This window comes from Macrobrachium rosenbergii, chromosome 55, assembly GCF_040412425.1.
Source record: "Macrobrachium rosenbergii isolate ZJJX-2024 chromosome 55, ASM4041242v1, whole genome shotgun sequence".
Lineage (NCBI taxonomy): Eukaryota > Metazoa > Arthropoda > Malacostraca > Decapoda > Palaemonidae > Macrobrachium > Macrobrachium rosenbergii.
This window is the reverse complement of record NC_089795.1, coordinates 14,937,127-14,961,214: the sequence shown is the minus strand read 5'-3', so window position 1 is coordinate 14,961,214 and position 24,088 is coordinate 14,937,127. Positions and strand designations below refer to the sequence as shown.

Sequence of the window (24,088 nt, the reverse complement as noted above, 5' to 3'; positions counted from 1 at the left end):
TAATTACCAATCCCCAACGAACTAATCTTTTAAATAATGACCTTGAATGTACCTGTACCCTTGAAAAATAACCAAGGTATAAATAAATACTAGGGAAAATAATCAATTATCCGCGAGGTGCCTGCCTACCAAGTTTCATCAAAATTTGGAGTAATGTCTTAGCCTTTAAACTGACCTGCTACTTGAGAAACGTAGGTCAAGGTCATAATATTTTAGGAAAATCATCTCCCATCCCCAGGGTACATAAGGGGCATACTCAACAAGCTTCATCAAATCAGGGGGGAATAAAGTGACCAGTGACCTTGAGATATAAATCAAGGCAAAGAAAAACATAGGGAAAATAATTCCATTCCCCAATGTACATTCCTTTTAAAATTGATCAAAGTCAGAGAAAATGAAATGATGACCTTCAAACTGAGCCCGACTTTGAAAAACAGGCCAAGTTAAAACAAATAACTAAACTGACATCTTCGACACAGTTTAAATTGAATTCTGAAGAAAGGGTTGTGGTGCCATGCCCTGGGCTTCCCTGTGTGCTGATTACGAGTTTCAGGCCCACTCGCGGCTTGATAGATTTTTAGTGGCGACATGATCTCACCATTTCCGTGAGTTACAGATAAAGCTTTCCGGACTGGGGAGGGCCGTTTCCTAGGTCAACTGCTGAGAAGTTATATGCCCGTTTCCCCTTGTCCTAGTACGGGTGGAGAGGCCACTGAACACAGCGTGTGTGTTTGGTTCCTAGGACATCGTGTGACAGTGAAATGATATTTAATTTACCTCTGCTGCTCGACAGGTGCCTTTAAATCTCTAAAATATCACAGTTTCTGAGATCCAGAAAAATACCAAAATTTTGGCATTTACTAGAACCTGCGACCTTGAAAAATAGGTCACAGTAACAAGATAATACTGAGGAGAAATTATGACCATGGCACCCACCTACCAGTTCTAAGGAAAATTAAAACAAATAATAATAATAATAATAATAATAATAATAATAATAATAATAATAATAATAATAATAATAATAATAATAATACCTTACGACATGGCTGAAAAGCAATAAATGCCTTTCAACACGTTCTGGGGTCCACAAAAAACACGCCGCCAATTAACTTACATGACTTGAAAGGGTTAGGAGGAAGGTCATCTGGTCCATGATGCTATGAACTCTGTGAACGCTTAAGGTAACCAGCAATTGACATTTCTTGATTCTTACAAATTAATTCGTGTAAGGAGAAACTGTATGTTATTCACCATTCCCTTTTTCAAGAGAATCGACAGGCTAAAATCCCAGAACCTGGAAATTTTATTGAAGAACTAATTATATATCAACGGTTGACATCGGCAAATTCTGTGAGCTTTCTCCCCATTTTCAAGATGATCACATTTTTAGTTTTTTGTAAAAGAGAACTATTGTGCCGCCTTTGTCTGTCCTTACCCAGTTTTTCTGTCCGCACCTTTTTCTGTCCGCTCTCAGATCTTAAAAACTACCGAGGATAGAGGGCTGCAAATTGGTATGTTGATCATCCAATCATCAAACATACCAGATTGCGGGTCTCTAGCATCAGTAGTTTTTATTTCAATTAAGGTTAAAGTTAGCCATAATCGTGCTTCTGGCAACGATATAGGATAGGCCACCACCGGGCCGTACTTAAAGTTTCATGGGCCTCGGCTCATACAGCATTATACCGAGACCACCGAAAGATAGATCTACTTTCGGTGGCCTTGATTATACGCTGTACCGGCTGTACAGAAAACTCGATTCTTCGGCGCATTTTTTATATGTTATAGCCATATATAATCAAAGCTGCTTCCAAGCGAACCAGGTCTTGCATGAGTTATTAAACAGGGAGTCTTGTCATTTACCTCGTTTTCCCTCCTGGAAGCGCTTTGTCGCCCATTTGCAGGAGCTAGACTCCTAAAGAACCCTTGACACGCCTGGCGTTGCTTCATTACGTTTAAATGTCCTGCTTGTGTCTGCAATTCCAAATCAAAACATTTAATCAGAGGAATGTGTGATTTGTTCTCTCTTAAATCCTTCTGGCTCCATCTTTCATCTTTTCTTTAAATTTGTTTCTTTTTTTTGCTCAACAATAACCGAGGTTTTCAGTTAACCAGAATTACTCAGCAAATTTTGCTTAGGATTTTTCATAAATGGTTTTCCAAGAAACATGACGAATCTCTGTAAACGGCTATTGACCAACTTTCCTTCTCTCTCTCTCCCCTAATTTCATATGTAACTCAGTTCATTTATGCGCTAAGAAAAGCGCTAAATTTTTAGTCAAGTGTAAAATCCTTGTACACAAAAATCTTCGACGCTATTAAAGCTGCTTCAAATGGCCACAGCGAAACCCCACCAGCGCGCCCGCTCGTCTGTCTTGCAGGCAGTCTGACCTTCCTTGGAAATTAAGGTTCTTATCAGGATCAATTACACGAACATTCTTCTCGTTTTTATGCAGGGCCGACTACCGCAAGCCTGAAGGAAAACCAGAGAAGAGAGTGGGAAGGAAAGGAGATTAGGTGTTATGTGCGAAATGAACGACGGGGCCGCCTTTAAAGGAATTAATGCGAAACTGATGCGAGGGGGGAATTTCAAGGCTTGATTGTGTAGGGTGGAAAATAGCCATGGGACCGAGTAACCTTTTCTACCCACCAGGTGGCTCTCATAACAGCCAAAGAAAAATATTGGTACAGTGAAATTTTTCGCATATTGCAGGAACAAAGAAATAGGAATGACAGTATTATAATGAATGACGCATTAGCCTGTGGGGAGACTTTCCTCTTCAAGGGGTTTCACGAAACTTTGATCTTAGGGCTTGACACGTTCATTCACTTCTTTATTTCTTAACGCAGGCCAGCCTTTCTTTATATGAAGTAGATTGGATAGACGTCATAGGCTCTTATCTAATCAAAGTCTGAAGAGGAAGAAACAGCCACGAAATGAATAAATTTAGACTAAGTCTGACATCTTTATGTCGAAAGGTTCTCGAAATCATCGAAATGCCACCAGTTTACGGTTTTCCAAGTACTGCTGTGTATTCCTAGATTCTCTAGCTGACGAAATATCGTGCCCACAGAAAGAATCCAACGACGAGGAAGGAGACTAAGCAATAAAACAGCGCGCAGAGGGACACAACTAGAAACGGGAGAGAAACAAGTAAAAAATGCGCCGAAGTTTCTTCGGCGCAATTGAGTTTTCTGTAAACTCTCAGCCACGGCCCAAGAAACTCTCAGCCGCGGCCCACGAAACTTTCAGCCACGGCCAGGTGGTGGCCTGTGTTGTCGGCACCTATAGCAATGCCAGACGCTCGATCATGGCTAACTTTAACCTTAAATAAACTAAAAACTACTGAGGAGGCTAGAGGGCAGCAATTTGGTATGTTTATGATTGGAGGGTGGATGATCAGCATACCATTTCGCAGCCCACTAGCCTCAGTAGTTTTTAAAATCTGAGGGCGGACAGAAAAAGTGTGGACGGACAGACAAATAGCCATCTCAATAGTTTTCTTTTACAGAAAACTAAAAGTAATCGCACATACAACAAAAGATATAAGGCTGTTACATATAATACTAGAAGTAGACGCTATAGAATGATTGCCTAGGTGACACGAACAGTTACCTTCAAAAAGATGGGCGAAATCACCCAATGTTTCCCACAAAATGTAATACAACATTCGCTAAGGAATCGTGGTTTAATACTCTGAGGCAGAGGCGTGGTAGTTTTCATGAAAACTGGAATACAGCGTTAACACAGCAGAACGTTTGGAGGATGGCACATATGAAGAGCCAGGGGCAAAATAATCAAATCGAGAGAACTGAAACCACCGGTGGATGGAACAATTGTGGCGAATGTACTGTATATATATTTATATATATATATATATATATATATATATATATATATATATATATATATATATATATATATATATATATATAAAAGTATGAATGAATTTTTATTGACCGTGTGGTTAAAATCGCGTCACTGTAGTCCTGAGATCTTGTCTTCCGTGGTTCGAGCCCACGAGACGACGAACTTATTATCAACTAAAAAATCCCCCTTCGGGTAACATATATGAAAATATATTATTTCCGAGGTAGATCGAATTGGATATTAAAGGACGTTTGTAGCTTAATGCATACATAAAGTATATATATATATATATATATATATATATATATATATATATATATATATATATATATATGCATGCCATGCCGTGAAGGCTGATTAAAGACGCTTCTTGTATTTTACATCTTAATTAACAAATATGAAAAAGTGAGACGTCTGTCTCAAAGGATCAACAGGACAGATCTGGGGAAAATCAACTCTGTCGGTACTGGTGTTAGAGCACAAACAAACGAACGAACTCTTAAGTCTTTAACCTTGAGTTAGGAGAGATAACTCGTGACACACACAGGAGTAAAGTTCCCCAACACATAACAGGATAACAGGATGTCAGTTTACCAAGAGTTTTAACACAACTTTATCACCCTTGAATACAATATGCATCATACCGAAAGATGGCAAATAGGTTACCACCCCGAGTCACGTCACCTTCGGTTGGAATAGAACGGAATGGAATATAGTTTAGGCCAAAAGCCAAGCGCTGGGACCTATGAGGTCATTCAGCGCTGGAAAGGAAACTGAGAGCAGGTAGGTTTGAAAGGTGTAACAGGAGGAAAACTCGCAGTTTCACTATGAAATAATTGTTAGGAGAGGGTGGACAGCAAGATGGAAGAAAGATAATATGAACGGAGGTACAGTAAAAAGGAATGAAAGGGTAGGGGCCGAAGGGACGCTGCAAAGAAACTTTAGTAATGCCTACAGTGCACCCCGTGAGGTGCACTGACGGCACTAACCCCCTGTGAGGACCTTCGGTTGCGACAACTGAGTCTCCGTATTACAGAAGTCATCAAATATTACGTAAACATTGGCACAGAGTCCCCTCTCACTCCATCTTTAAGCTTCTTCACTACTCGTTAATAGAAATGAATTCAACCATGACATTTCAATTATCATTATGATAATAATACATAGCTCCTTTTATTAACTTAGACATTATACACACACACACACACACACACACACACATATATATATATATATATATATATATATATATATATATATATATATGTATATGTGTGTGTGTGTGTGTGTGTGTGTGTGTGTGTGTGTGTGTGTGTGTAGACTGAAGCAAGAGGTCAACGAAAGAACAGTGGCTGTAGATGCAAAGTTGTAGGATATGAAAAGTTTAGTGAATGGAACATAGAATGGCTGATGTTAGGAGAAGATGCAGTATATACTTATCAGGGATATAGAAGAGAAACTGCAGTGCCTAGTGAAAGGCTTGGGAAGTATTTGTATTAAAAGTGATTTGAAAATGAATGCGAGCAAGGGTACGGCTATGCAGGTAAAAGGAAACAAAGAAGATGAAGCAACAGATTTTAATATGGATGGTGGAAGAAAGGAAGCAGTTCAGTCGTATAGGTACTTGGAGTCGAAGTCAGTACAACAGATGATGGGAAGTTGTAAACAGAGATTGCAGAAGCAAAGAAGGTACCAGGGTACGTGAGAGAGATTTGGAAGACACTTGAAGTGTCCACGAAGGCCACGGTTGAAATGTATGAAGGGACTATTAAACCATCTCTCTTTTATGGAAGTGAAGTGTGAATGCTGACTAGAAATGGAAGGAAAAAGGTCGAAATGGCTGAGATGAATTATTATTACAGTATATATATATATATATGTGGAATAAGATGATCTGAATGAGTGACAAATTTAGAAGTAAATAGAAGTTGTCAAATTCAGCGTTGGTCTAGGGACGATCATAGCGCTTTGAGATGGTTCAATCGTGTGGAAAGAATGGAGGATGAGAGCAGGTAAAAAGGGTGTATAATGGAGGAGAGGAAGACATAAATAGTGCTGGAAAGAAGGCATAAAAGAGGCACTAGAAGGAAAGGGCCTTAACATCATGGAAAAAAGTTAAGTGTACCTTAGTTTAACCAGACAACTGAGCTGATTAACAGCTCTCCTAGGACTGGCCCGAAGGATTAGATTTATTTTACGTGGCTAAGAACCAACTGGTTACCTAGCAACGGGACCTACAGTTTATTGTGGAATCCGAACAACATTATAGCGAGAAATGAATTTCTATCACCAGAAATAAATTTTATTACAGAAAATTTATCCATTACAGATTTGTATAACAGTTGTTAATTTACCTGGAAGTAGCTAGATGAAAGTAAACTTCATCGGACAAAAGGAGAAATTTCGATCATGAGGTCAACATTCCTTCACAGTACGCGACAAGCACCCTGCGCCCTTGTCTCCACATTATGCAGACAGTGGAAGAGCGCGAGAAACCTCTAGAGGCCGGTAAATTAATCTCGAACACGTCGTCTTGAGTAGCGCTGGATGCCATTACGAAGTACACTTCATATTCATCCTGTAACCTTTAACGGGACATGTAGATGAGCGGGTGCGCGCTTATACGAGTATACTAACATGGCTAGAGAGAGAGAGAGAGAGAGAGAGATTTTGAACATAAGAGTACATACCGTTAGGGTCAACAGAATGTCGTCGTTTGCTCCCTTTTTTTCAGTCTTTATTTCGCTAAGCAGCAGATAGCTGACGCCATTATCACAACGTCGCAAACACGAACGGTAATTATGGTAATAAACCGAAATACCTTTTCTGTGCTGCTACGACAGCTCAGATACAATAAACGGGCTATACAGAGAGAGAGAGAGAGAGAGAGAGAGAGAGAGAGAGAGAGAGAGAGAGAGAGAGAGAGAGTGTCAGTCACAAGAAGTGTTCCATCTAACGCAAGTATTGTGAAATTGCCTTAACACACAAAAGCCTAACTGGAGACATTTTCATTAATATATCTGCCAATCATGTTGTAGGTCTAGTAATTAAGAGCAAACAAAACTGATCTTGATAATCTGAAAAAACCAACGGCATCAGTTTAGGCTACGTAAAATTCAGTCGATAGGCCTACTGTTGTATAACAACAAAGCGTAAATACAGGAAGAAAATAGATATCGCTTTGTCCACTCACAAAAAGATCACAAGCACGATAAAAACCAAAGATCTTTGTTAAAATGGCTTGATTTTTGGTCAAACTTGGGGCTGTGACCGTGGGTGCACACTCATCCACAAGACAACAACATCTAAGTAGACAGAACTACGGTTTAAATGACATCGAAATTGCACCTTATCTTCAGTGTGAATCTTATTTGGAAATAACATTATTTCCTGCGAATTCTTTCTTCCAAGGTGAACCTCCAACGCAAGGCTCCAGACCTCGCTCCAGGGAGAGGTGTGCCAAGAGTAGACTCAGACGAGAACTGGTAATCAACCACCGAGTCTCTTCATCACTACAGCTGTTTGACTTTTCATCAAAAAGCTGTTTTAAGAAACGACATAAGCAAAAGAAAACAAAAAGTCCCTGTGGCGCAGTCTGCCAGTCCAGACTATTTATTGCATGGACCGCATATATACATACATACATACATACATACATACAATATATATATATATATGTGTGTGTGTGTATATATATATGTATATATATATATATATATATTTATATATATATATATATATATATATATATATATATATATATATATATATATATATATATATATATATATATATATATATATACATGGTGAAATATTGTCTACTTTTAGATATAAAGAAATTTTTCTCAGTGAATTTGGCAATGTTAGGTACTACTTCTCACAGCCAAGTGAAGCCCAACCACGTATACTATCATAATAATAATGTCAAAAGAAATACAGAAAGATTTTTTTTTACTATGATTATCAGAGAGAGAGAGAGAGAGAGAGAGAGAGAGAGAGAGAGAGAGAGAGAGAGAGAGAGAGAGAGAGAGAGAGTGTGCCACGTCACTGCTCTAGTCGCGTGACGAGGTGAAAATAAAACGCCGTAAAGTGAAAATAAAAGACATGATTTTATAGATGACATAAAGTTATCATGAATACCAATTTACCTTTCCGGTGTCTGCCCGCAAATTTCGTATAAGACAGGAAAGACCTAAGAGGAGGTCCTTAACGTCACTCGGCGTTGGAAGCGATGAGTATAAATATATATATATATATATATATATATATATATATATATATATATATATATATATATATATATATATATATATATATGTGTGTGTGTATGCATGTATATATATTATACATATTTAAATATATATATATATATATTTAAATATGTATATACATACATACATACATACATATATATATATATACACATGCATACACACATACATACATTTATACTCACCCCCTCCATGTATATATATATACACACTGTATATATAGACACATATATACTGTATATATATGTATATGTATTATATACATATATAATATATATATATATATATATATATATATATTTATATGTATGTATAAATATAAATATATGAATATGTATACTGTACATATATTTATATATATATATATATATATATATATATATATATATATATATATGTATTTATACATATATATATATATACATATGTGTTTCCGTGTCTGTATCTATATGTCTGTTTATATCTCCATGAATACATTTAAGAATGCGTCTGTATGTATACTTTTCAAACAAGTCAAATGGAAAGGAGAAAAAGAAATGGAGAGGAAACAGAGCCGGGCTTAAACACGAGAGAGGGAGGAGGAGGAGGAGGAGGAGGAGGAGGAGGAGGAGGAGGAGGAGGAGGAGGAGGAGGAGGAGGACCGGCATTTTAAAAGAACAAAATATTTGGCGAATCAAGGAAGCTGAGAGACGCACAAAGCTCCGGAGTAGAGAGAAGACTCATCACACTGGTTAAGAATGAGAATGGCTGACGAAAACATTTGTAAATGCTGGAAGTGGCGGCCTGACAGGTAATACGAGGCCGTCTGAAAAGGAAACAAGTAAAAAATGCGCCGAAGTTTCTTCGGCGCAATCGAGTATTCTTTCGGTGATCTCGGTATAATGCTGTACGAGACGCGGCCCATAAAAGATTCAGCCACGGCCTGGTGGTGGCATGTTCTATAGCGTTGCCAGACGCACGATCATGGCTAACTTTAACCTTAAATAAAATAAAAGCTACTGAGGCTAGAGGACTGCAATTTGGTACGTTTGATGATTGGAGGGTGGATGATCAACATACCAATTTGCAGCCCTCTAGTTTCAGTAGTTTTTAAAGTCTGAGGGCGGACAGAAAAAGTGCGGACGGACAGACAAACAGCCATCTCAATATTTCTCTTTTATGGAAAACTAAAACTCTCTCTTCCCAACAAAAGGCCGTTCGGCCAACTTGATCAAAAGAGAGAGGATGTCTACGAAGGGCCTGAAGGTGGAGGTTGTCGTCTAAACGAGCTGCCTTGAATTCAGTCCTGCCAAAATGAAATATGAGAACCTCATCCTAAACATGAACAGGCAGGGCTACTTATGACTCGAACATGTAGCGGGCTTGTGTACATCACAAACCTCGAAAATCCTCGTCATCAGGAATGTGTGTGTGTGTGTGTGCATCTGTGCTTGCGTCAACAGAATATCACAGGAACAAGAGAACATAATATTGTGATACTTGTAGATACATTCATAAGGTAACCTCGAATCAGTTACCCTTGGGAAGAATTTCTCCTAAAAGTTAAGATGGCTTCCACAGCACTGAACCATCAAAGGATGAGCCGAGATCTCCCAACACTTAGTCTCGAGGAATGACCCCGTGTTAGTATCTATAAATTTTCACGAAATTCTTTTCATCGGATTTTTAGACATCCCTGCTCCGGGCCCAAACACACGGAGAGGCAAAAAGGCTGCTAAACAACCTCCTTTTCTCAACTGTGTTGGCATAGTCTGCAGACGACAAGGAGCTGCAGTCCCAGACATCCGACTGGACAAGAAGCTATAATAGGGAAACATTCGCTACCAGCGCTTCCCATGTGCTGTAGTAATCAGGCTGCTCTCCGAATGAAGAATGATAACGCAAGCAAAAAATGAAAGTGGCAGATGGTGAACCTGGGTAGTTGCCCTTTGGTTCCCGAGAGGAGAAATTTGAAATGTGTTGAAGAGAAAAAAGATACCAGCGAACCTCTAAATAAGCTTTGTTTTCTGGGAAATCACGATTAACCTTCATCTGACTTTCACCTGCAAGCAAAGTAACAGCCAGAGGGAGGTGCTTACCCGAACGTAGAAAGGATCTGACTCGATTGCATTTTCTCTCCCCGGGCAAAAATAACTCCTAGACATTAAAATTTACCTTTTAAGTGCCAGAAAGTTTACTACATGCATACACACAATCTCAGTATGCTTGCAAGCATCTATATACACATACAACGTTTAAGTATACATGAATGCATGCGAATTTATACGATGCGTGGCAGATGATGCGAATGTTTACATTTTGCATGTCTTTTCCTTTGACGTAGAGACAAAATTATATACTGAATATCATGTTGGCACTCTCGACTGGAATGTGAAAACAACAGTCTATCATCTCTTAATTAAGACGGGCAACGGCCAACAAACCCAAAATTGGTGGTCTTACCGCAACGTCTGAAGTAGAAGGGGCAGAGGAAGGACGGGGAGAGATGCCAGGGCCAGGAAAAAAAATCTGCCCTTTGTCTTTTCTTAATGGCAAAGCGAAAAAAAAAGTTTAAGTATTTTTCCTTTCTACTCTGAACAGAATAGAAACTCTGAGCTATAGATGATTAGACATCAAATTAAAAATGTAATTTGCAGTGCCCCATAACTTGATTTTTTAAAGACAATATTCCGAGAAGATAGTTATGGCGTATTTTTGTGCAAGTGTGTGTGTGAATGTCTATAAGATGTGGAAAGACCGTGTTTTGAAAAAGATGCTCGATCACGATTTGCCCGAAAATCGTGCGCGAGACAAAACAAAATACTGGAACGCGAGAGAAGCGTCTGTCTGTACGCCACAGACAAGAAATTTTTGGAGATGAACCATTAGATGCACAACCCTTACCATACGTAGATATGCAGATTTTAGTTCATTCGTATAAAGTATTTTTGAACCTTTCCTCCCTGAACGTAGGGATTTAATTGCAATTTTGAAAAATATTTTCGTGCCATACCTCCAAACGAGAGAGAGAGAGAGAGAGAGAGAGAGAGAGAGAGAGAGAGAGAGAGAGAGAGAGAGAGCTGTTCGGCATAATGTGAAGTGGCTCTAAACAAGATTATCCACTTAGGCAGCGGGAGGATTTTGACCTCAAGGCTGCAAGCTGAATATGATTTTTCCCCCAGTTTAATTTCCTGCTCATCATAACTGGTATATACCGCTATTTGCTCTGCACAAGTAGCCTAGGTTAAATCCTTTCCTTAACTTGGAAGTGGCATCTATAATATTCTCTACCAAAATCATTGTGATCACTTGCTCCCAACTTCGGTTATACTATTTTCCAAGAGGTCACGGCGGTCATTTTTGTTGCTCATGTCTTCCTTTCTTCAGAATCTGTGACTGTTTTATACCTGAAGGTGTTCTGTAATCGTCTCACTTCATATATATCTTATACTAAATTCATCCGTTTTTTGTTTTCAAAGCCACGGACATCACCCTTGATCACCACGATCAGGGTTTGTTAATTCTGCAAATTATGATAAAATCGATTCCTTCCTTTGAACGTGAACAGGACAAATAACTATGCTCATTTCAATGATTGTAAACCACAATTTTTTGTTCTTGAAGTGTCTCCCATTTGCACTTTGTCTTTATAATGAACTCGTCATTACAAAAATTACCAACACTCAGGCCCAATGTCATGGCAATGGGCATGTTATTAGAGCAACAAAACCCCCTCATGTCTTCAGGCAAATCGGGCGATCGTTGGACAATAGACTGAAGGAATCATGTTACCTCAAGGATAAAGGTTCAGTAAGGAGAGTCATTGATCCCAAAATGAACCCTCTCTCTCTCTCTTTTAATGGTGCGTCAGTTTTTTCAAGGCACTCATTGGTTCACTTTACCTGATTTGAGTACTGCTTATTTTTTAATACCTAAGATAATCCTTCTAAAAATATCCTGTTTCACAACCGTAACGAAATATCAAACGGATAAGAAATAAATCCGCCATTAACAAAAGATATACTGTTATTAGTGATAATATTAACCACGACAAAGATTTTGCATCCAAGTTCACTAACCCAAAGGCGACCGAAAAAAGGAACAAGCAGTCATGATGCGGGTCAGATCTCGACCTCTAGATTTCAGGACTCTGCCCTTTACCCTTCCACCAAAGAAGAGAAAGAAGATGAAGATGATGGGAGAAAGACAAAGAGAGGGTGAATATTTCTCTTTCTGATAATTTATCTTCTGACTATGAAACCTTGAAAAGGTCAACAATAGACGAAAGAGAAGAAAATCCATGTATGCAACCACCTCTACCTCAGCCAAATAGGAAATGCTGCTAAAAATGAAGACAACATGAATTCGTAACTTCAAAGACGAAAATGCTTCTCGGCTCATATTAATTTTTAATAGGAAAACGCCCTCTCTCTTCTACTCATATTTTGGATGTTCTGAGTGACATAAGCCTGTCTTGGAGAAGCTGGCACCCTAAACTGCTTCATACTTGCCACTGAAGATTCATTTGACTTATTATTCTACTTCGAATATTACTGTTACATTCAAAGATGTTTTTAGACTATTACCAGGAACAAAAGGTGGACACTGCCTCTTCTGCAAGTGAGATATCGGCTGCGGCTTCTTCGAGCTGAAAGAGGGAACCCTTTTCTCTGTGGGATAGGTAACACCCGACAGGGCATGTTATCCCACATTTACCTTTTGAAGATGAGAAAGGGTTTGTTGTTTGGTGCGCTCGGTGACAGTTCATTTTTTTTTTTCTGCTGTAGGCATCCAACAAAGATTCATACAACCTTCTCTCTTCTGAGAAGCGGATCTACCTACCGTTTCTCCAGAAAGGCGTCAATCTTTCCCCCTTCTTTCCTTTTACCTATTTTTCTCCATATTGCCTGGGACATCACCAGTGTTCTCTCTGAACACCCTTTTGAGGCAGATATCTGATAACCCCTACAACGGGGTTTTGGAATTAAACTTTGTTATTTATTATTTATATTTTCTTGTTATTGAAGAAATCGGCTGAATTCAGTACGATTTGATCAGTTTGATTCTTTGCAGGAGATTAAGGCATAATTAAACATCAATTCGTCCAGTAGTCGTAAAGTCACAAATTCTTTAGTGAACAACTGAGTTAATTTCATGTGATTTCTTTCAAGTGCACTCATTAGCTTATTTTAATCTCTTACCTTTTTGCTCGTTCTGTTCCTGTTTCATTGTTTGCTTTCTTTGGCACTAAACGCTTGCAGTGTTAAACTGTTGCAATATTAATTTTGTTCGGCTTTCTGTTGCTCTTTTATAAGTTTTTATCATAATCGTTATTATTCATGATGCGCATACACTCACATGGGACCAGCCAAGAAAAGAATTTAACTTGCTAAGTATTTAATAAAAAAAAAAGTGAAACAAAGATAACAGAGATAAGGGACACAAGAATGGTAATAAAAATAACAAATAATAAAGATGAACACAAAAAGAGACAAATACTTATATAAGTAATATTCTAGACCTGATTACTCAAATAAAGTCAAGGAACTTTAGGCTTAAAATAAGTATAACAGCTTGTCTTAAACTTGGGCGTACAAAGATTTGAATTTCGACAACAAAGAGGATTCTCTCTCTCTCTCTCTCTTAATACACTGGTGCAACACTGTCATGCCATTCTGATCTTCTTTTCTAGTAGATAACATGTATGATATAGGAAATTATGCCAAATCTTTGTTGTAAAAAAAAAAAAAGCTCTTAAAGAGACATACAAACAGTATCGTCATCATGTCAGGAAATGAAAAGAAGCAGACTACAACCTACCAAGTGCACTGTATCATTGATGGAAAAGAGAACACGAGGAAGAGCCCCAGTTCAAAAAGTCGCCTCATCCGGGTGACGGGCAGGAAGGCTCAGAGCGCCGCCATTCTAGGTCTTTGGAGAGACGCGACTTCAGACCATCTTTGGAAAATACTTTGACCCGAAAGCCTCCGTCATCACGCGGCCTTCTTCTATTTATTTCCGTTATACCGAGCCACTCAAATTTGACAAAACGGTATGCCATATAACCTTACTGAAACTGACAGACGAAAGCGAAGTCAAGGATTTTACCTAAACTGTATTTGTAAAGATGACAGGCGCCATGTTCAGCAATTTCATTTCAATTCCGTTTACCTCGGAGGACATTGCTTCACAAAGCAGAGCACCATTGTGAACTGGTAAATATTGAAAGTGGTATTAGTGTCCTTTAGAAACCTTAGGAAATAAGAACAGTGACATGAGATGTAAATTGGAAGTTCTTTAATAGCAAATACACTAATGATCAACGTTGTACCGATATAAAAGGTATATATAGGCTTCCAGTCATTTTACATCTCATGTCACTATTCTTATTTCCTAAGGTTTCTAAAGGACACTAATACCACTTTCAATATTTACCAGCTCACAATGGTGCTCTGCTGTTTGAAGCAATATCCCCCGAGGCAAACGGAACGGAAATGACGCCTGTCATTTTTCATGCTGGTAAGATGAACAACGAATTCATAGCTCTATTTCTGACAAAAGGTAGCCACAAAATCCCTTGCTGAGAGGTCGTCATTTTCTTTATTATGTCTGAGCGATAATGAAATGCGTTTTCCTGGGTTCATCTGTCAGAAGAGGAAAATCTTCAAGACACAATGCACTCACAGACATAAACGCAAAGCATGCGGAAAGACTGCCTCAACATCACTCTGGTTCTATAAATAAGGCTTTGCCACAAGCTTCATTACCTGTAAATAGTATATATAAGCATGGCCGCATGGCCACAGGCACGTTTTCCTCTCTCAAATTCCTTGGTTTCTCTTTGATTTCTATGATTGCCAGAAAATAAGCGAAGGTTTCATCTGAAAACCCAATTTCTTCATTATAACTGCGTTGGGACTTTCAAAATCAAGATTTTCCGCACACGCAACCAAGAAACCGTAAACATATAATTTGATAAAATTGTTACTTAATTCACCTTTACTGGGTTCATACACAGGTACAGATGTAGCGGCATTTATTCTCAAGATTTAAGTTCTTTGTTTAACTGAAAAGTGTCTTTTATGGACACCTAATGACTGATTTCCCCAAAAGATATCGAGATATTAAGAGAGGAGCTCCCTCATTTCGAGACCTCACCGGATCACCAGGGAAGAGACTCACTCACCCGCCCCGTTTCCCAGCTTCCTGTCTCGCGGGTGATATCAATTAGGATTGCGGTACTCCGCTCCGTCCCCTCTTTTCACCCGCTTGGAAATTGAGCGCAGTTTTCTAGATGGGGATTTCAAGACTTAATCCAATTTATTGCAATGGGCCGGATTACTTCACCTCCTCAGATATGATTAATAAAAATCGTCTCCACACTTTTGAGGTCAATCTCTTGACCTATTCCTTTAAGAGATATAATCATTACAGAACTACAAGGGAATATATATATATATATATATATATATATATATATATATATATATATATATATATATATATATATATATATGCATATACACACATACACACATACACACACACACACACACACACACACACACATATATATATATATATATATATATATATATATATATATATATATATATATATATATATATATATATATATGCCATAGAATCAATAGTGAAGCGTGGTGAAAATATATTGTAAATACTAGATTTATAGTGAAGCAAAGAAAGCTTTCCAAATGCTCTCGTGTGCTTACTACATGTGTATCTTCAAAAGAATGACACAGGTATGTATGAATATTTATATATGTATATATGTATATATATATGTATATATATATGTATATATATATATATATATATATATATATATATATATATATATATATATGTATATATATATATATATATATATATATATATATATATATATATATATATATACATCTCTCACTGCTGCCATCTTGTTCTAATCTCTAAACGAAGCTTAAAAGAACACAAGAAAGCGGCAGAAGGCCTCCAAAGTCGTTTCAGAAACAGAAGATCAGCAACAGATCAGATATTCAATGACGGTAAAATGAATCAGAAATCAAAGGATATGTTGCAGTTCTTAAATAGGTCTGTCCATTAACTCCTCTTACGGAACTTAATGTCAGAATCTGCCTTGCTGCCAAAATTGTAAGTCTCCTTGAAATCTGTCACCGAATCAGCACTGATGCGTACACGCTGGCAGAAACTGCACAGAATACTTGGTTGTGAACAATTATTCTCATGTTATTTATCAAAAAGTAAAATGAATAACCGTTGAAACACAACGCAGGGTTCATGTATTACACTGAAATGTCAACCTTCTGACCTTTGTACGGGAAGTAGGCATAAGAGGGCATGACACAACTAAAAAAAGAAGTCAAAGCGAGTGTTAGAGTAAGGTTAGATATCAACTACGAGCAAAACTAGGCCATTGAAGAAGTCAAGACATAAAGGTGTACAAAGATTTTGAAATCATTGAAAAACAAATCAAGTTACATATCTAGGAAGTGTGTAGACTTCCAAAAATGAGATAAGAAGCGAGACGCAATAGAACTGCTGTCGGAAATCAATACTGCTGCAGTTTGCTTCCAACCAAAAAGAATATCATGAGTCAGCAATAGAAGACGACCAGATCCTTCAAATAAGAACTTAGAACAAAAGGGGAAAAACAGACAGGGCAACCCGATTACAAACCTTCGTCCAAGTAGTTAGAAAGGTTCAGCGAATATTCATCCAATACTTTTCCTTCATGAATTCTAGGACGTGATCAGCACAGTTGATCATACACAGCCTTCGTACCAAGTATAATGAAGGGGACTTGCTCAGCTTTTATAACTGTTTGGCCAAAGATCAATTTCCATATTTGAGAAACAAAGCTGCTATTTATGCAAGCTTACCTGGCTCTACCTACATATGTGAACAAACATTCAGTCTGCTCAACCTGAACAAATCAAATATTCGGAGCAGGCTGAGTGATCAAAATTTGCACTCTGTTTTAAGACTGGCAACCACAAATTTCCACCCTAACACAAAAATGCTTGCATGCATGAATCTTACTGTCAAAAACCTCATTAATACAAAACAGGTGAGCAACTGTTTTTTACCCTTATACATCTCTACAAACTATTCGCTATATTTTATGTAAAATCTAGTGACCCCGTAGCCCAAAAGCTTGTGCACCCCTGGTCTAAACCCATGCACACGGACCTTTAACTTGCATGCACACTCTCATTTCCGAAATATTAAGGTTTCAGTACCTTTTTCACTTCGTCTATCCAGCCCCTCTTAGGGCTGACTATAGCCCTCCCACTAACACCTCCTTATTACGGATTCTTCAGCAGCTTGTCGTCCTTCAATCTTTCCACACGACCAAATCATTTCAAAACTCTTGGATCCACACTTTCATCTATGCTAACCTTTCACCTCTTTTTTGCACAGCTCCATATATCTCATCCTTATAATATTATTCTTCTAACACAGCATATACAAAACAAACTATTCATCCACTCAGCATCAACCATATTTCTATTATCCACACTTCACTTCCATACAAGAGGAGGTGCCCAACAAACCACTCATACATTCCAATCTTGGCTTACAGAGACACTTCTGCTGTCTTTCCAATCATTTGCACACAACCTGCTCCCTCCTGTGCTTCACCTATCCTGTAACTCATATCTTCCCTCCTCCTGCCACAGTTCATAGAATTTTCTCCCAGACACACAAAACGAACTATCTATTCTCATACCATCCATGTTGACATTCGTTTCTCCACCTTTCCGGTTTTAATTTTCCATAACACTATTCTTGCTTACATATACTCTCATCTTGCTCGTTATGCAAACTCTTGTCAACTTTTTCGCTGTTACTGTATATTCTTTTCACTATCCTAATCAGTATTTCAACTTCTGCAAACTCCTCTTTTTTATTCTACAAGTTTGCACTTATGTCCAACTTCCTTTTTGTGATTTTTCTTGTCGTTCCATCCATACCGGTTCTGAACAGCAAAGGAGATATACCACACCTTTGTCTCAAACCAACTTTTACAGAGAATTAATCTTTCTCCCGTCAACGTATCCTAATCCACGCTTTGTGGCCGTAATAACATTTTCAAATGCTCGCAACAACTTTCTTCCTATACACACGCTACCTGTCCATCAGTTTTAACATGAATTTTTTCTAGGTCCTATATATTTCCGTTTGAACGCCCCAGCTTGTCGCGATATTGCATGATGCAAATGTACACACACACACACACACACACACACACACACACACACACACACACACATATATATATATATATATATATATATATATATATATATATATATATATATATATATATATATATATATATATATAAATGGAAATGAACATGGGAACGTTTTTCACGGAAATAAATTTCTGACTCACCACGGGTAAAATTCGCTAGTATGTTAGGCCTGAATCGCCTGCCCAGGAAAAACCTTAGGTACTCAAGTACTTAGGTTCCAACTCTTTTTATGACCTTTGTGCCCGAATTGCTAATGCCTTGGACTCTAACTCAAAAGACCAGGGTTCGATCCTGTGGTGAGTCAGAAATTTATGTGTGTATATATATATATATATATATATATATATATATATATATATATATATATATATATATATATATATATATATATATATATATATATAAGTCACGTCGGAAGATGAGTGAAATCCGGGAATTTGAACAAGTACTTTCGTAGTTTATTCTACATTTTCAAGTTCATTCGCACACATTTGAAAATGTAGAATAAACTACGAAAGTACTTGTTCAAAGTCCCGGTTTTCACTCACCTTCCGACGTGGACTTAGTGATATTCTCAACCACGCGTTCCTTCGTGCTGTATTGGATACACACACACACACACACACACACATATATATACATATATGTGTGTGTGTGCTTGTGTGTGTGCGTGTGTGGGGTCTTTACGTTACCAAAATGTCTGCTTTTAATGTCCTCTAATCATTAAAGAAGAATATTACAGGTCTTCTCTTCTTTCTTACAGATGACGATGGATCGAAGAAAGCGCCTGGCAACAAAACTGATGGCAGCAGCTTTTCTGCTGGCGTCAGTGAGGGTGGAACCAACGACATCCGCTGAAACCATCGCCAAGACATTCTTCTACAAGTACGTGTCCCCTTCAGTGAAAGAGAGAGAGAGAGAGAGAGAGAGAGAGAGAGAGAGAGAGAGAGAGAGAGAGAGAGAGAGAGAGAGAGAGAGGCGCACATACTTTTATCAGGAAGAGAAACACAAGATTCAGAAACAGACGAAGTAAATTGGCAAAGATTCATTTCTCTTGAGTTAGCAATATAGAGTAATGACAAATTTCCATTATTTTGTAAATATCTCCGTTCAAGCACAGTCAATGGTCAATGAGGACGATACCACTGACATAAAAATATTACATAATTCTGACTAGAAGATGAAACGCAGAAATCTGAGACAGACAAAATACATGTTCGAATTTATTAGCTACGAAAAGTTACAATTTGAAAGTCAAGTTAGTGTTAAATATGTAAGTACAGAGTTCAAAGCCATTCTGGGTAATTAACTTCAATATACTTTCGATTTTTTGTAAAACAACTGAATTTCACAAAAGTACCTGTATATTCCTTCTTAATTAGATACGTAAATTAAAATAAAATAAATGTTATTCACATTTTACACTGCAGCCCTCCGTCAAATGGTGGCCCTCCTCCTGATGTCATGGCAATGCTTGCAGCGGGCAAAACCTCAGGGATGCCGACCTTTTCAGTATTTGGAGACGTTTTCAGTCCAGATCCTAGCGACCTACGGTCGATTTCCGACGGTCAGAAAGACAATTTTCTATCAGGACAGCCCTCAGCAATAGATCAGGAATTTTTCCACAACCCAGATTTTCTGGAACCTAACTATAAAGCTGCAGTGCATTGGGAACCCACGAGAGAGGTCTCGAACGACGAGAACGGCGAGTTTTCAAATTCCTACACACCGACGTCATGGGAAGGTCAAACTCATCTAGGAGGAAACGATGACCGGTTGCCTGCCATCATCAGGGAGGATCTTTCAGAGAACGAGAAACCAAGGCCTGATTTATCACTGCAAGATCAGGAAATTGCACCAGAGAACGACCCCCAAAGCAGTGGTGATTTCTCCGACAAATTAAGTCTGGATGTCACTCCTGATGCGGAGATGACGCTCGCTGCATCAACAGACAGATCTTCCCAAAAAACAGACAAAATCGGAACTGATTTCCCGGAAACTACTTCTATTAGTAACGAGTTTCAGGACTTTGAAAACAGCACCGAATTTGAAAAAGAGCAATTGACATCAAGCAACCCAGTAGAAGCAATGACACTGGATGATTCTGATGGAGAAATTACAACATTGATTTCTCTAGTTCCTGATTCATACGCAGAGAATGAAAACCACTACTCCGCAGATGCTAAAAAAGTCCAAACCAAAAAGGAAACAAATAACAACGAGGGAAAGAAAACGAAAGAAGGGAATAAGCTCAGTGACATTAATCTACATCCTGCCGATTTTCTGAAAGTGCCTCATGACGCAGAGGAACAAAAGGAGAATCCCAACAGTAACTATAAAACAAAGTCGCCCATAGAGAGCAGGATGAATTCTATATTCTTCACGATCGACGAAGGACCGAACGAGCACGGCGAGATCAAGGTGAAAATAGGAAAGGCCTTAGACTATTCTTCAAACCAAAATGCCATCGAGAAGAACTTCCAAGATGTGTATCAGTATAATTTTCACGACCCCAATACAGGTTAGTTGAATTCCACTCAAATACAGTTTTCACATCTTGATGCAAGTTAATATCTTAAGTTACTTGGAATATGGTTTCACAGGGGGTATGTGAAAAATGAAAACTGCTTCTTTGAATTCGTAGGCCAATTCGAAATAGTTACCTGTTAAGCATGTCACTGTAAATTTTGTACACTTAAGGGCAGGTCAGTTGTAAATGATATTCAGTGTTGATTACGATTAAACACAGACGAGAAAAACGCCCACGCTAAAAATGGTGAAACTTATCACTTCAGGGAAAAACTCTGATCTCGCTACAGCCTCATGATATAGATTAAATTCTCGTAAGGTAAAGTATCGAATCATAATCTTAGATCTCAAGTAGCTTAAGAAAAGAAGCATTCCCTTTCAGCCTCATGCACGACTATTCCCTCGACTTCTGCTCCATAAAAGTAACGGCAAATTCGCGGTGCTTTTATGGTAGCAAACTAAATGGACTGCAGCATTCGAATTCTTAAAACCTTAGCATTGATTCAGGCCATGGCCACATATGGGATTACCGTTGAATCCTCTTTGCAGGGTGGTATAAATTCGGATACGGCGACAACCAGCAGTGGCGTCACGAGGAGAGGAGCGGAGACGGCGTCGTGCTCGGGCGCTACGGCTGGCACGACGCCAACGGCAGAGAACACACGACGCATTTCGTGGCAGATGCCAAGGGCTACCGCACGGTCGAGCCCGGCCAGAAGGTAAGGGAAGCCTGTTGCTCTCCTCTATAAATCATTCATAATACTAATAAAAAGGAACAAAAGATTCTTCCAAGAGTATTATTACTGTTATTATCACTGTGATGATGATTACAAGGTTGCTGGCGCGCGCTACGTGCACTGGATCTTGGCGCTACTGTCTCCCCTACCCTCCCGATCACCAACTTACCCCGTTCCCACCCGGGCCGGACAGACAGGTTTGCAGGGGGTGGGTGGCTGTGTCATGTCTCCCCTGCTGTCACCCGGGGGAGGACAGACACGATCCACTCCGATATTATTATTATAGACTATCATTATTATTCTTAAGCAAGCTGCAACCCTAAGGGAAATTTATTTTGCTATAGGCCCAAGGGTTCCAAATATGATGGCAGCCAACTATAGAAAAAGGAAGAGATATGTAAAGAATAAACTATATCGGAGAAATACAAATAAGAAAAATAAATAAAGCAATTAAATTATGAAATGAGACTCAAGTGATTCTGCTTACTTAAAAGTCCTTTGTATCCAGGTGGCCTCCTAAGATTCTTAGCACTATGAAAAACATGGTCATAAAGATTAAATTTCAGTGGCATATATATATATATATATATATATATATATATATATATATATATATATATATATACATATATATATATATATATATATATATGTGTATATATATATATATATATATATATATATATATATATATATATATATATATATATATATATATATATACATATATATATCATACATATACATTATGTATAGTATATATATATATATGTATGTATATATATATATATATATATATATATATATATATATATATATATATATATACATACACACAGGTTGAATAAATAAGAGCCCCCGACGTTTAAGTGCATAGTAACGTAAAGAAATAATCAATAAAATAATGTGAACTGAGACTGGTTTATAAAATTCAGACATCTTCAAGCTCTGAAGTTACTTTAGTAACACAAAACTGTCATGATCTTTACTTTTTGTTTTATTTTTGGTGAGGGTGTTTGTGTGTATGTATATATATATATATATATATATATATATATATATATATATATATATATATATATATATATATATATATAATGTCGTGCACAAGTTTATTTTCATAACTCGTGTGACATATTATTGTTCCCTTCTTACCTGCGTCTTCTTCTAAGTCGGCGACGTATTCATCCACAGCGTCTCTTCCCGTAGTCAGCAGCTCACGAGTTTATTACTTAGAAGGGATTTATATTAAATGTAATTATATCTCTCAGAAAGGCGTAATTACATACACAAGTACAATTACAGTTACAGTTTTACTCTCTTGAAAACCACTCTTGCTAGTTGAAGTTCAGTTTCTGTCTGGTTAAGCAGCCCGCGGTCGGGGTATGGTTAAGTAGCCCGCGGTCAGAGTCTGGTTCGGACCATGGAAGCTAGGGGGAAGTACTGCACCTTCTCGTACTGGTGACTAGCGACTCTCTCTCTCCTCTGGCTTCGTTCTTCTCTGGAACCCCTGATTTTCCTTGCAATCTTCCATCTCCTCCCTTGAAGTTACCTCATTGGAAAATATTATCTGTAAGGCCTCCCCTCGAACAGCTTGATTGGGAAGGACAGTTGTGGGTGTTGTTAAAATCTCTCCTTAGAGGATTTGATTGGAAGTGACCTCAGGAGGAGCTGTTAATGGCTCCTCCCTAGAATGTCTAATTTGAGAAATGGTGAACTACTTCTCTTTGTCCAGCCCCTTTTCATGGAATTTCATGTAAACGCCTCCTATTGAAGGCGGGGTTATAGATATGGCTGGAACGTTGACTCCTGACGAGGTTATAAGTAATGCTTGATCAGCTCAGGCCCGAGGGCACAGGTTCAAGATTTTATGATGGGTTTTATGGCTCTGGGCGCGATACACTCGCTCACTGTTTTGAGTTCATATAAAGACGGTTTCCTGCTTTTTAGCTTGCTTGACATATCTAGCCTCGGTAATGCATAACAACCAAGACTTAACTGTTGTTCTCTCCCTCTCTCCTCTCTTTATTCTTTTTTTCTCTCTCTCCTTATTTTTTTTCTCTCTCTATTCTTTCTCGATCGATCACTGTATAATTTATCTTTTTCCACTTCTCTCTTTTTAAGATTCTATAGTTATGCTTCCCTATTTAATCTTTCTTTACATCACTACATCACTCGGTCCTGCTATCTCACACTGCCCTCAGTGTGATGACAAAAATGTAGTTTAAATGGATAGTTGTAAATTCACATACAAAACAATTTATATGATTGCCCATAATGTAAAATACATAGATATATGTAACATAGTGATAACACACATATAAAATAAGTGAGAAAAAAAACTGATATTATTGAATAATTCATGTTAATGCAACAATCGTAAAATAATAGATCAATAATATATTGTAGAAA

General features: G+C 38.0%; 1 protein-coding gene across 2 annotated transcripts in view; it reads left to right on the top strand.

Moving 5' to 3' along the window:
* Positions 1 to 24,088, top strand: part of LOC136835153 (uncharacterized) — a 60,382-nt gene that overhangs the window by 21,009 nt on the left and 15,285 nt on the right. For both annotated transcript variants that reach the window (XM_067098357.1, XM_067098356.1), the window contains exons 3-5: positions 19,174 to 19,295; positions 19,841 to 20,931; positions 21,489 to 21,658. In XM_067098357.1, the coding sequence (XP_066954458.1) occupies positions 19,174 to 19,295; positions 19,841 to 20,931; positions 21,489 to 21,658 (1,383 nt within the window). The remainder of the gene's footprint in view (positions 1 to 19,173; positions 19,296 to 19,840; positions 20,932 to 21,488; positions 21,659 to 24,088) is intronic.